The sequence below is a fragment of the Idiotropiscis lumnitzeri genome, chromosome 15 (assembly GCF_059441095.1).
Source record: "Idiotropiscis lumnitzeri isolate Australia: NSW breed Sydney's pygmy pipehorse chromosome 15, RoL_Ilum_1.0, whole genome shotgun sequence".
NCBI lineage: Eukaryota > Metazoa > Chordata > Actinopteri > Syngnathiformes > Syngnathidae > Idiotropiscis > Idiotropiscis lumnitzeri.
This window is the reverse complement of record NC_142405.1, coordinates 13838290-13850863: the sequence shown is the minus strand read 5'-3', so window position 1 is coordinate 13850863 and position 12574 is coordinate 13838290. Positions and strand designations below refer to the sequence as shown.

Sequence of the window (12574 nt, the reverse complement as noted above, 5' to 3'; positions counted from 1 at the left end):
ATGTAAAGAAAACAAAGAAAAAAAAAGAAAAACTAGGTACTTGGATAAACAAAAATATCAACTCGTAAAACAAGGATCAATGTAACACACAAGCATGAGGAACAGGACTTGGCATGGACAAATGGCACGAGAGAATCAACACAACGGCAGACATGGACAACAATGACTCGACAAGAAGTGAACGAAAACAGGGAACTAAATACGAGCAAATTAACAAGACAACGAGGAACACCTGGACAAGACACAAAGGGTTAGAGAGAGGTGATCGGTCAACACTAGAAAGTGACACGCACAGGTGGACACAATAAGCTTAACGAAAGACACACAAAGGAATACAGGGAAAAAGCAATCCATCCATTATCTGAACCGCTTCTCCTCACTAGGGCTGCGGGGGGTGCTAGAGCCTATCCAAGCTATCTTTGGGCAGTAGGCGGGGGACACCCTGAACTGGTTGCCAGCCAATTGCAGGGCACACAGAGACAAACAACCAGCCGCGCTCACACTCATACCTAGGGGAAATTTAGAGTGTCCAATCAACCTGCCATGCATGTTTTTGGAATTTGGGAGGAACCAAAGTACCTGGAGGAAACCCACGCAGGCACGGGGAGAACATGCAAACTCCAAAAGGAAAGGCCGCAGTCGGAATCGAACCTTCGTCCTCTGCACTATGAGGCCATCGGGCAAACCAGTCGTCCGCCGTGCCGCCCCTCGATCACATATATTTTTTAATTTTAATTTCAATTTTTCAATTTCAGAGCTGCTCGTTAATGATTATTTTAATAATAGATTAATATGTAAATTATTTTTTTCGATGGCTGAATCAAACAAACAAAAAAATTCCGTTCCTTTATTACACAAAAGCAGGACATTATTTCAAATTGACAGTGCAAGAAATGTATATAACAAACATATTATGATTCACTTATTGGTTTGGTTTGTAATTTGTGGTGGAAAACGGGGAGGGCAAATTACACTGCACACATGCTGGTCTCTAGTTGGCTGCAGGCTGCAAAGTATGAGCTGCGGCTGATCATGTTTTGTACTTTGTATGTATTTTTCCATAGAAATCGTCTGATCATGATCTGTGGCCAATCGACCGGCACACCACTAGTTCCTACACTTTCTTTGGTATACTAACTGGTCTCCTCAGAATAGCGTTAAGTGTGTGTTGTTTAGGGAAAAAAAATCATCTTTCGTGAGGCCTTTTTGGTAAGATTTCAAAAGTTTCTATCTTAAGCTAGTTTTACTGAAGCATTATATCTCTGCTTTCGTAGCTATGACCAATTTTTGATTTTTGGCTAACACTGGTTCTAACTTAATGATTATGTACATTGAAGTGTTTTGTGGCATAGGTCTCCGGACAAGCAACCAAAAACACAGAACCCTCTAATATCAAGTTCCAGTCCACATTTCTTAGAATAACTGGCTGGCAGGCTGGAGGGATGAAGAGGCTTTCTGCCGCTAATTGGTGGCTAAACCCTTCCTTCCCTTCTGTCTAACAATCCCCACGCAGTACTAGTGTGTTTACATCTACTACATTCATTCACTTAAAGGCAACTTTCCCATTTACATTGTTGTCAAGGAAAGTGTTTTTCTTCATCGAAAAATATGACAATCAGAACAGCCCGTCCAGACCGAGGACAACATTTTCGACGTCTGCACTGTCTCAAAAAGGTGAGTGTTTGGCATCATTCATGTAATCAATTGTATGGTGTTCTGGTGCTTATTTAGTGCTTAAAATGTTTTGGGGTTTTTTTTTAATGCAAAAAGCTGTCAATGTTTTTATTTCATTATTTTTTAAGGGTTAGGTAACAAAACAACAAGTTACCATTATAGTGAATGAAACAATTAAATATAAAATAGTCAGATGTGAAATATTTTCCAATCTAAGAAGCAAAATAAAAGCTCTCTTTTGTTTAGTAAAATATGTGTCTGATTGTGCTCTGATTTATTACATTATATGAATCTCTGTGGTTGTCATTTACAGTTGGATGCCATTGTGGTTGAGATGCAGGACCCAAAAAGTGGGCTGAAAGGCTCAGAACAGAAACTCAACGTCACCACCATTCCACATGTCATTGCTGGTAAGATACCAAAAGGCCAATCTTAGACGAAAACCATTTAAAACACCTCTAAACCTGGCAAAAAAAATCCTCTTGTGATTGTTATAGTCTTTCCTTGTCAGTATTTATAATTCTAATATCATGGAATTATTTGGACAAAATAAAAATATGTTAAATAAAAAACATCATCATTTGCATTCTTGTCTGTCTGAGAAGACATGGAGAAATCTTAATAACTTCAATTTTGGGGAAAAAATATTTTTAATCTACCTTTCATGATTGCGTTCTAACAAGTTGAGAGTGAACACAAGCTGTCACGGCTGTCTAAGCTCCGACCACAAGCTATATAAAGAAGGCTTCAATTGGATGAGATCTGGACACCTCTTTGGAAGCCAAACTGGGATTTTAATCTGGCCAAAGATCGGGGAGGAAAAGGTCAACATATCCACACGTCGTATGGCGGCACATTGCTGTCCAAACATAAATGATTCAATAAATTGTATTTGCATTCGCACAGAAGGGAAGATTCTTGGTACCCTGCCATTAAGATTCAAGTTACCCTGTTCAGAAAAGCATGATCACACAAAAAACATTTTATTCATTTTCATTGCATGTTTTACAATATTTTCAGTATTATCTTGTTCTCCAATTCAGCTGCATTTTATGGTCACTGTCTTTTCGTTCTTGTTTAAAATTTCATCTATTACCTGTCTCCAAACAGGTAAAGACATTATTGCCTGGATTGCTAACAAGATGAAGACCACTGTCGAAGGTACGTGTCATAAAAAGACTTCAATTTGCCAACATGTCTGTCATTAAATAGGTCGCCGCATTCACTTGATATCAATCATTGTTGCCCTGTTTGTCTTGTAGAAGCCCAAGCCTTTGCCACCATGTTGGTGGCCTACGGTTACATCTATGCCCTGCAGAACCACAAGAAGCTTGTCATGTGCAATGACAGCAGCCTTTACCGGTTCCAGGTAGATCAACGCGCGGCTCAAAATACTTGATCAAGTTGCTCATGTTCAAAATTATTGTCAGTTGTCAAAAGGCCATAAAAAGAGATTGACGTGCACTAAGGTTATAATTATTTTATAACATTAGGGAATGAGCATGCATGCGTAAATAGGCCTAAAGAGATATTTTAATAAATCGAACCAGTAGTTTTATTACCCAGCTTTGTTCAGGATTTATGTCAATACTGAGACTATTGCCTAGCGGGTTAAAATTGATTGATAGCGAGGCCAGCCCAACGAGTCGGTGCCTGCCTTACTTTTGCTGCTCCATTTCCATTTCCATTTGTATATGTGTTTGTGGAGTATTTGAATCTTGTCTTTAAATATACTTACAGGTAGGGTGTACTTTGAAATTATCATTAGCTAATTGAACACCCATAAAGCTGTTCAAAACAGTCATGCGCAAACTAAGGCGCGCGGGTCAAATGCGGCCTGTTAAACGTTTTAATCTGGCCCGTCGAATTAGAACAAATTAAATGAATAAACCTGGTTAATGTTTTATTTTGCCTGTAATTCTGATGTGTTCCCACAAGGAGGCACACTGATTGACTTTTTTGGGGTGGAGCCTCTTCCTCCACCAGGAACACCGTTCCCATTGAAATTCAAAATAAGGTTCTTTGTGGTGTTATGTAGAATTTGAAAATAATGAGTTCAATACGCATGTCCCATGTTAATTCTGTTAAGGAGCATACACAAGTGACGCGCAGGTGAGCGTTCTCAAAATAAAAAATGCTCGCAGATCTCAGAAACTAATAGTTGTATTTTATTCATTCAATTTTCTGCATTGAAAGACTCATTTCAATTAATAGCTCAAACCTGTGGCGTGTCAAAGACAGATATTTGGTCAGAATACTTTTTTTCATTTTCATGTCAAACGAAGGCATGTTTTCTCTCTATACTTTAGGTATTTTTTTCTCCGATGAGGTGAGGTGAGGTTAGCAAAACACTCCATCTATTTGCTCCCGGTCTGGCCCTTTTGTCAAATTTTAGAACTCATTTTGGCCCACGAATGAAAAAGTTTGCCTACCCCTGTTTTAGAATGACCCCAATTCTGCAACAACTTCCATCCATTATCTGTACCGCTTCTCCTCACAAGGGTTGCGGGAGGTTCTGGAGCCTATCCCAGCTATCTTTGGGTTGTAGGCGGGGTACACCCAGAACTGGTTTCCAGCCATTCGCAGGGCACACAAAGACGAATAACCGTCCAGGGGCAATTTAGAGTGTCTGATCAACCTGCCATGCATGTTTTTGTAATGTTGGAGCAAACCGGAGTACCCGGAGGAAATCCACGCAAGCACAGGGAGAACATGGAAACACCACACAGGAAGCCGGAATCAAACCCACGACCTCTGCACTGTGCGGCCATTGTGCTAACCAGTTATCCACCGTGCCGCTCTGCAACAATGGTCAAAAATTAATTTTTAATTTAGTACTTCACTACACTTACTTAAGTAAATGAGTTGAACCAGTCCATCTAATTTTACCCCTGTTATTTTTTTGGGCACCAGTAGCTGTACTGCTATTTAAGTACATCACAAGAATATTTTTGCCACCTATGCCTATAAACCAGGGGTGTCAAACTCATTTTTGTGGACGGGCCACATCGTAGTTGTGGTTTCCCTCAGAGGGCCGGTATGACTGTGAACCCATATAAATTGATTGGAAAGCCAGTTTTTAAACCAGAAGCTAGTAAGAAATTGTTCAACAATTTTTCAATTTATTTTAAAAGGGGAGGATTGGTAACAAATAAATGGGAATATCTCATATCTCAGTGTTGTTAAAAGTGAAGAAAATATGCTAGAAACAGGAAGTTGATGCAGATGATTTGCCCTTTGCCCTAAAATGAGGTTGCGGGCCAGATCTGGCCCCCGGGCCTTGAGTTTGACACATGTGCTATAAACGGTCAACCAGTTAACCAGTTTGCACCTTGGAACCAACAAACCTTCTTTTGAATGCAGCTATAAAACAAGCTGAAAGGAACAAAGAACCACAGTTCAAATTATTACACCCAGTGCGGGTAAACAACGGCTTCACAAAAAAGTATAAAAATAAATCCGGCAAGAAGAAAATCTGTTGCAGTCAGATTAATGTGTCCAACTGAGCATGTCAACATTCTGATTGACGGCCTTCCTGTTTGATTCTCAATGTTTATCATTTCAGACTCCCTACTTTTGGCCAACACAGAAATGGGTTGCAGATGATACAGACTATGGTGGGTGAACTGGCTACTTTATGCTCAAAGAATACAGAAGGGGCTTGACTTAAGTAAACAGAAAAAATGCGTCCTTCATTTTCTAATCAGTTGTAATCAGCTTTTGAAAATATTTTCTAATTCTTTTTTGTTTTTTAGCCATTTACCTGGCAAAGAGAAACATCCGCAAGAAAGGCATGTTGGAACCCTACGAACAGGTACACATAGTAACCATATTTTAGGAACTGAATAGTATTTTAGAAACTATTTTGTGTCATAGTATTTATGGCAACTCGTGAGTTTTGTGAGTTCTTTGATTTTATTGCATAATATGTTGCCTTTGACTTTGTTGTTACTGGAACGAGTCGGGACAGACTTTTTGAACTTCCTGCATCCATTTTCAAAACAGGCGCATTACAACCGCTTGCATAAATGGCTATTCCACAAGTGGGACTTCATTGTGATGCAGGCCACTGAGCAATACAAGTATGTGTTCCAATCTTCCAACTTATTTTCACTGTTTGGCTCAATTTGTTCAAAGACTAATATGAATAAATAACCCTGGTCAACAAATGTGTACCGGATTTTTAAATCAGATGGGCAAGTCAAGTTTTTGAGAGGATATTTTTTTTGCGGTGATTCAGAATCTGCTCTTGTTTTTTTAGCTCTAGCTCTCAGTTTTATAATAAAAATAATAAAAAAATAATGTAATAAAAAATAAATAATAGTAATAATAATAATACAATCAATTCAATATAATGCAATAAAATACAATATAATATATTGATATATTTAGTAATATTCACAAATTAAGTGTTAAGTTCAGAAACAGGTGGAATTTTTTTCTGAAATGTTATAGGTATAAATGACAGTTAATGGTGAAATTCATAGTGTAAGCTTGTATTTGTTAAATTTAAAAGGAAAAAAAATAAATATCTCATAAACCTGATCTACAAGAAAAAGTAATGCTATTTTTTATATGACTGTCAAAAATACATAAATGGCTGTTGATTGTTGACCACTGTTATCAACTATTAAAGGTCTAGATGGCGTTATAACACTGTCACTTGTTTCTTTTATGTTTTAGAGCTGGTAGAGAGAGAAAGAAGCCAGATCGTGTTGTGTTTGATTGCCAGGAGAGGGCTTACTGGATTGTGAACAAGCCACCGGTCAGTGTCTACATGTGTGTTTTTGTATAAAAAGAAATAGCAAGAGTGACAGGCTACTTTACAAAATGCTTTTTTTTTTTCTTTTGTACAAATGTTTTTCGATGTATGTGCCCAGCGTCGTACTCATAGTGCTTTGGATATTGGTCCGGATCGCCTTATTGATCCCAACACAGATGAGGTAACAGGTCAGTTTTCACTCACTCACTCACTCACTCACTCACTCACTCACTCACTCACTCACTCACTCACTCATTCACGAGATAGTTTTTGTTGTTTTAATTGTTTCCTTGCAACACGTCAGATTTGCTGTCATGCTTATGTTTAGAAGTCAGACGATGTTACATTTTATTACCATTGTGTCTTTTCAGTGAATTTTAAATTACAAGAGTGTGTTTTGAGTTAATTGAAAAATGCGAGAGACTTGTTTTTTTTTCTCCATTGCTGTTGTTAAAGCACTTTCACTCAAGTGACCGATGTGCAATTAACGGCAACAAATAGGCCTACTATTTCTTTGGTGTGGAAAACTAAGCCACCCTATACTGAGGCAAGTAGCGCCATGAAGAAGAGTCACATCTATGGGGTGTTGCAACTCCCATAATTTTCCCGATGAAAGATTTCCACATCCGCAACTTTTCTGCTCACACTAATTCATTCACTTTGCTCTATCCCTCTCTTTTCTTTCAGGTTTCCTTTCATAATGGAAATGACAGTGTGACAGTTTTGGGTGGTAACTACAGTTGTGTGAATTCTCATTATGTAAAATACCAGATCACATAGGAAAAAAAAAATCCAAATCATGATTCTTGAATTTTGTAGAAATTTGTTTGTTTGGTGAATGATCATAAAATTAGTTATTGTTCAACATACTGTTTTTTTTCTTTGTTTAACAAATTAATTTGTCTTCCAGAAAATCTCATTTGACCAATATAGACGCATGGTAAGTATTAAGATGTGGGTTTTTATTTTATTATTATCATCATTTTTCTTTTTTAATAATGTCTTTCTCAAGAAATCAATGAAGACAAACCATAATTTTCATTTATGTCTAGAGGACTTAGGACAAAAACATAACAATAGACCAAATGTTATTAAAGTAGATTCAATATTTCTCAATCATATTACAGTATTGAAATGGTACAGTGCATGTTAACAACTGCGTAGCGTTTGAGTAGCACATATCTACAGATATTGAATTACTTTATATACTGACGCTTTGTGTGTGCATTATAATTTCAGAAAGGCTAAATTAAATTTTGTATTTTATTCTAGAATATGTTCTACCAACAAGCCATCATGAGGTCCAAAGTCAAATCCAGTGTGTCGCTTGGAGCGTAAGTTCTTTAATGACATGCCACCATTAACATCACCAGGCGACGGTACAGTTGAAAGGGTACCGGAATATATTCAAGTGGATCAGTTTAGAAAGATATCTAGAAAATATATGTTTGTAAATGTACAGTTTTCTCATCTCCTAATAATTGTGTCACAACAGACTGGTCAAGTACATCACAACCTACAAAAATCATGATCCTTTTCTGGCACCCTGCTTACCCAGCAACCCCTGGCAGACTGACAACGACTCATACTGGAATCTCAATATGAGAAGGTGTGATACATATGACATTATGTAAAAAAAGAAAATAAAAATAGCATAGAGAACCTTTTGCTTCACACAATACCATGGATGTATTAAAAAGTTTTTATTGAACAGGGTTGACGTCCCGACAAAAATGCGAGTCGAGCGTTGGTCCTTCAGCTTGTTTGAGTTACTGACTGATCTGCGAGGCCGGGACGATTTCAAGATCTTCCTCAAGAAGGAGTTCAGCGGTATGTTATTCCATTTCCTTAATATTGGTTTCTGACTGATCCCTTTCCAGTTGCTTAATGAGTGTTTAACAATTCCTAGTGCTTTCGAGGGAGCACTTTTGCTTACACATTGATACTCGAGTATTACTTACACTAATTCTGCTCACTCTAGGGGAGAATTTAGCCTTCTGGGAAGCAGCTGAGGAGCTTAAATGGGGAACTGCAGCTTCCATGTCAACTAAAGCTGAGACCATCTTCAAGTAAGCCAAAATTAGTTAGAGAACATAGCAAACAAGTTAAAAAAAAATGAAAAGTTTTTTTTTTTATTGTATTTTTTTATATGACTGTAAAACTTCGTAATAGCAGATTGTGTGAGGAGTCACTTTTTAAAAATTAATATTCCAGCAATTGAATGGTTTAAAAACAAATGTGACACACAAATCGTTTTAAAGTGAAGATAAACGTCCTCTAAACGTATCACACCACAGACAAGAGCACTGTTACCAACAGCACCAAATTTAAGTGACTATATAAAATGAGGCTTCAAAATTGAGAAAAACCAAGCCTTTCTCTCCATTCTCAAATATTGCTGGCATGAATGTGTTGAACCTGCAGTTCGCAACTGATAATAAAATAGCATCACGTCTAGCATCTTTCTTATGTCTATATATGCCAACATGTTAGAGCCACGAAAATAGATCTGAAAGCCTCCAGTGGTTGGACTTTGTCCGACAATGTCATCACAGGTCTTTTCCATGGCATTACAACGAGACACTCTAAAGTGGCCATGCCAGCGTGAAGCCCCCTTGCCCAAACGCTGGCTGTCAGGTTGGGCATTTTTTTGCCTCTCACTCTTTATGCCTTCTCTTTGTGCCGTGTACCCACTTATGGCTGACAAGGGGCGCTTTACAGCTGCCACACTTGCCCCGAAACACCACTCCACGTAATTACTGTCAAATCTGATTTAAAAATAAATAAATAAATAAATAAAGTAGCTGCATAGTGTCATGCAATCCTTGATGCGTCTGTTTGGGAATCTGATTGATCTCTCTGTACCATGCCGGCCGTTCCGGCATAACGAGGACATTTCTTTTGATGCGTTTGGCACACATTACTATTTCGTGGCCGAAATGTAACCCCGACTGGAACTCCACCATAGTACTGGTGTATAAATCATACCATCTGACTCGTTAAAGAAATCAATTCATACACATAATTCTTATTATTGTCATCTTTGTTATATATATTTAAAATCAACCCTCTGGCTATGGAGGGGGGACGTGGGTGTAGGGCTTCAGACACGAAAATGTACGATCCTGCTGGAAGGCAGTCTCCAAGCAGCCACTTCACAGATCTGTGATCTCCCTAAAAACAACTTTTATATTGACATCTGCTAGCAGTTCTCTATAAACGTACTTTGTGAGCCTCGACCCGATGCGGAACTCAAGCAAATCTGGTCTTCTTCCATCATGTCAAGGACTTTATGTGCATCTCTCACATGCAACATTTCACGGGAAAGACAATACTGCTTTAATTCTGTGAAAAAAAATCTGGTGTGTTCACGCCCACAAAGGCATAAAACACCCTTTTTTAAATGTGCTACGCTGTACTGGCTTGCCTGGGTCTGAGAAAAAAAAACTAAAATTTAGTCTAGCCCTCTCCTGTGCATATTTATATCGTGCCTTGTACCTGGTTTGCACTGGGCATGAAAATGCATGATGGTAGGCGTCGGGGAGCGGACGAAAGATTTTGCCTTTCACTGTCAATATGCGTACTTGAGCCGTCTGATGGGCTATATGCCTTCTATCCCCAATGCTCTCCTGCACATCACTTGATAAGCCAGTGACGTGCAGGGGGAAGCCATCCGACTATTGGCTATTGTCCACCCTGCTGATTGTCAATTGGAAATGGAAAGACCTAATGACCCACAGATTGATCACTGAAGAGTAATTTTCATCTGGATTATTTCCTTTGTGTTCAGGACCTTTCTGGCTCCCGGCGCCCCCCGCTGGATCAACATTGATGGCAGGACTATGGGTCTGACTGTGAAAGGCCTGGACCATCCTCACCGCTATGTGCTAGAGGCTGCGCAGACACACGTCTTCTTGCTCATGAAAAAGGTGGTCACATCTTTTCCGTCCCTCTCGCTGTATGTCGCGTTCCAAATACAATAAATTTTTTATTATGTTCAACATGCACCGAGATATTTGACGTCTGCATTGGTCTGGAATGAGAAATTTGCGAAATTAGCTTTAACCTTTGGGGATAAGATCAGGGGATGTTGTTAATATGTTAACTTTGGGCTTGTAAAGCCTTTTAAGACTCGTTTGTGATTAAAAGTAATATGAATAAATTCAATGTAACTTTATAGTGTTATTGTTAATTAGTATTGATATTCATCTTTGTGAAAACAGACTGATCATGTTAATGAGTTCAGTAAATTAATTAGCATTGAACTATGACATCCATTGGTGATCTTTTCTTTCTTCCTTCAAATTTTTGTTTGCATCTTGTAATGTCAAATACATCAATGAACCAATTACACACAATAATTAGGAATCAGAAAAATATTATGTGCAACACTATTTTCATAAATCTCTGCTGTTGACATCGTTAAATGATCATGTCTAATATATCCATCCATTATCTGTACCGCTTCTCCTCACGAGGGTCACGGGGGGTGCTGGTGCCTATCCCAGCTATCTTCAGGTAGTAGGCGGGGTACACCCTGAACTGGTTGCCAGCCAATCGCAGCACTTCTAAAACATTCCTAGAAAATCACATTGTCCTTACACTGGTGAGCTATTTTCGGAACAGCCCCCGGGGCTACCTGGTGTCCACAGGCACCCCGTTGGTGACTTTTGTTCTAAAATATCCAAACATGTAAATATTCGGTTAATTGAGGATTCAAAATTGCCCATCTGTGTGAATTGAGAATTGTTTTATTTGTCAGCACTGTGACTGACAGGAGATCAGTCCAAGGTAGACCCCACCGAGTAATATACTGGAAATCTGCTGGGTAGACTCCATTCCATGTTTATGAACCTGAAACTGTAAAATGAACGCACTATTTGGATTCTACACCCGTCAATGGCAGTGAGTGAATCATCTTGTATTGCAAATAAATGGAAAGGTATCACAAATCATTTTACTTTTTGTTGTATATTGATTTACCACTCTTCCAATGTGCGGCCAATTTTTGCAACAACTATCCATCAATTATCTGAACCACATGAAAGAAAAAAAAATTAAATACAGCTATATGGAATGCAATCCAGTAGTATTACTTTCACAACCAACACAAAAATAAACTGACGGTGACAATCAAACAGGACTTTTTTCTTCCAAAAGAGATTTTGTATATGTTTTGGATATCATTAGATTTTTTTTAATGTATTTTTTTTCCTGGTCATTTGTTTGATACAATATCTTTCTTCAGGACACTTTTTTCCGTTACCTCAAGTCGCCAGTGTACAAGGACATCCAGAAAAAGGCATTGAACCCGGACCCTCATAACTTCAGGTTAGTGGAGTAACTCCGTTGTGTAAGCAGGGCCAGTTCTTGTCACAAAATTCAGTTCAAAAAGTCAGTTACATTTGATAACCGATAAATGTTTCTATTTCAATGTAGTCAAGCCCAGTTGGACCAAAACGCTCAGAACCGAAGCCCAGGTATCCATCCCATCATCCTTTGGAAGCAAGAAGAGGAGGAAAAGGCCAAGGCTGCAGCTGCCTCTGCCCCGGTTGATGTCAAGGCCATGATGAGTAAAATTGACAGAAAGAAATAAAGAAAAAAATACTTTGTGTTGGAAAATGGTGTACTAGTACATTGAGTACATATGGTACATAATTTATATTCAAACGTAATGACATAACGTTTTTTGTAATTGCACTAGTTGCCCATTTAGTTGAACCTGCAGGGCCAGCAGCAACAAATGCAAAATGTTGAAAAAATGTCTTGTTGAAATGAATATTATCATGTTTTACACTACAAAATATACAAGTAGTCCCTAAATTATTATTCATATCCTGGCTACATTTTGGGTAAACACATTTGTTTGTTGGGTAAAAAAAAAAAAGTGGCAAAAGACTATATGTTTGTGTGTGTGTGGCTAGGTGCTTTAAAGATAAATTATGTATCATTGACAGTGTAATTCAGTCAAATTACACTTGACAGAAATATATGTTCGGTTTTGTGGTGCATTGAAGCTGCAGAAATGTAAAAATTGTACAAAACATGGTGATGAAGAGGAAAATGACCACCATCCTGTTTATATTTATGTTAATGTGTTAGAAACACCAACAATAAATTGAATACATCAGCATCACA

General features: G+C 38.2%; 1 protein-coding gene across 1 annotated transcript; it reads left to right on the top strand.

Annotated features, from left to right (window-relative positions):
* Positions 1-1436: 1436 nt before the first annotated feature.
* rgs9a (regulator of G protein signaling 9a) lies at positions 1437-12574 on the top strand. Its single transcript, XM_088317777.1, has 17 exons — positions 1437-1674; positions 1988-2084; positions 2785-2835; positions 2937-3043; positions 5240-5291; positions 5430-5488; positions 5680-5756; positions 6358-6439; positions 6555-6617; positions 7347-7376; positions 7709-7770; positions 7932-8045; positions 8151-8266; positions 8418-8505; positions 10227-10365; positions 11685-11767; positions 11876-12574. Exons 1-17 carry the CDS (start codon positions 1609-1611, stop codon positions 12030-12032), a joined length of 1443 nt encoding a protein of 480 aa, XP_088173903.1. The 5' UTR covers positions 1437-1608; the 3' UTR covers positions 12033-12574.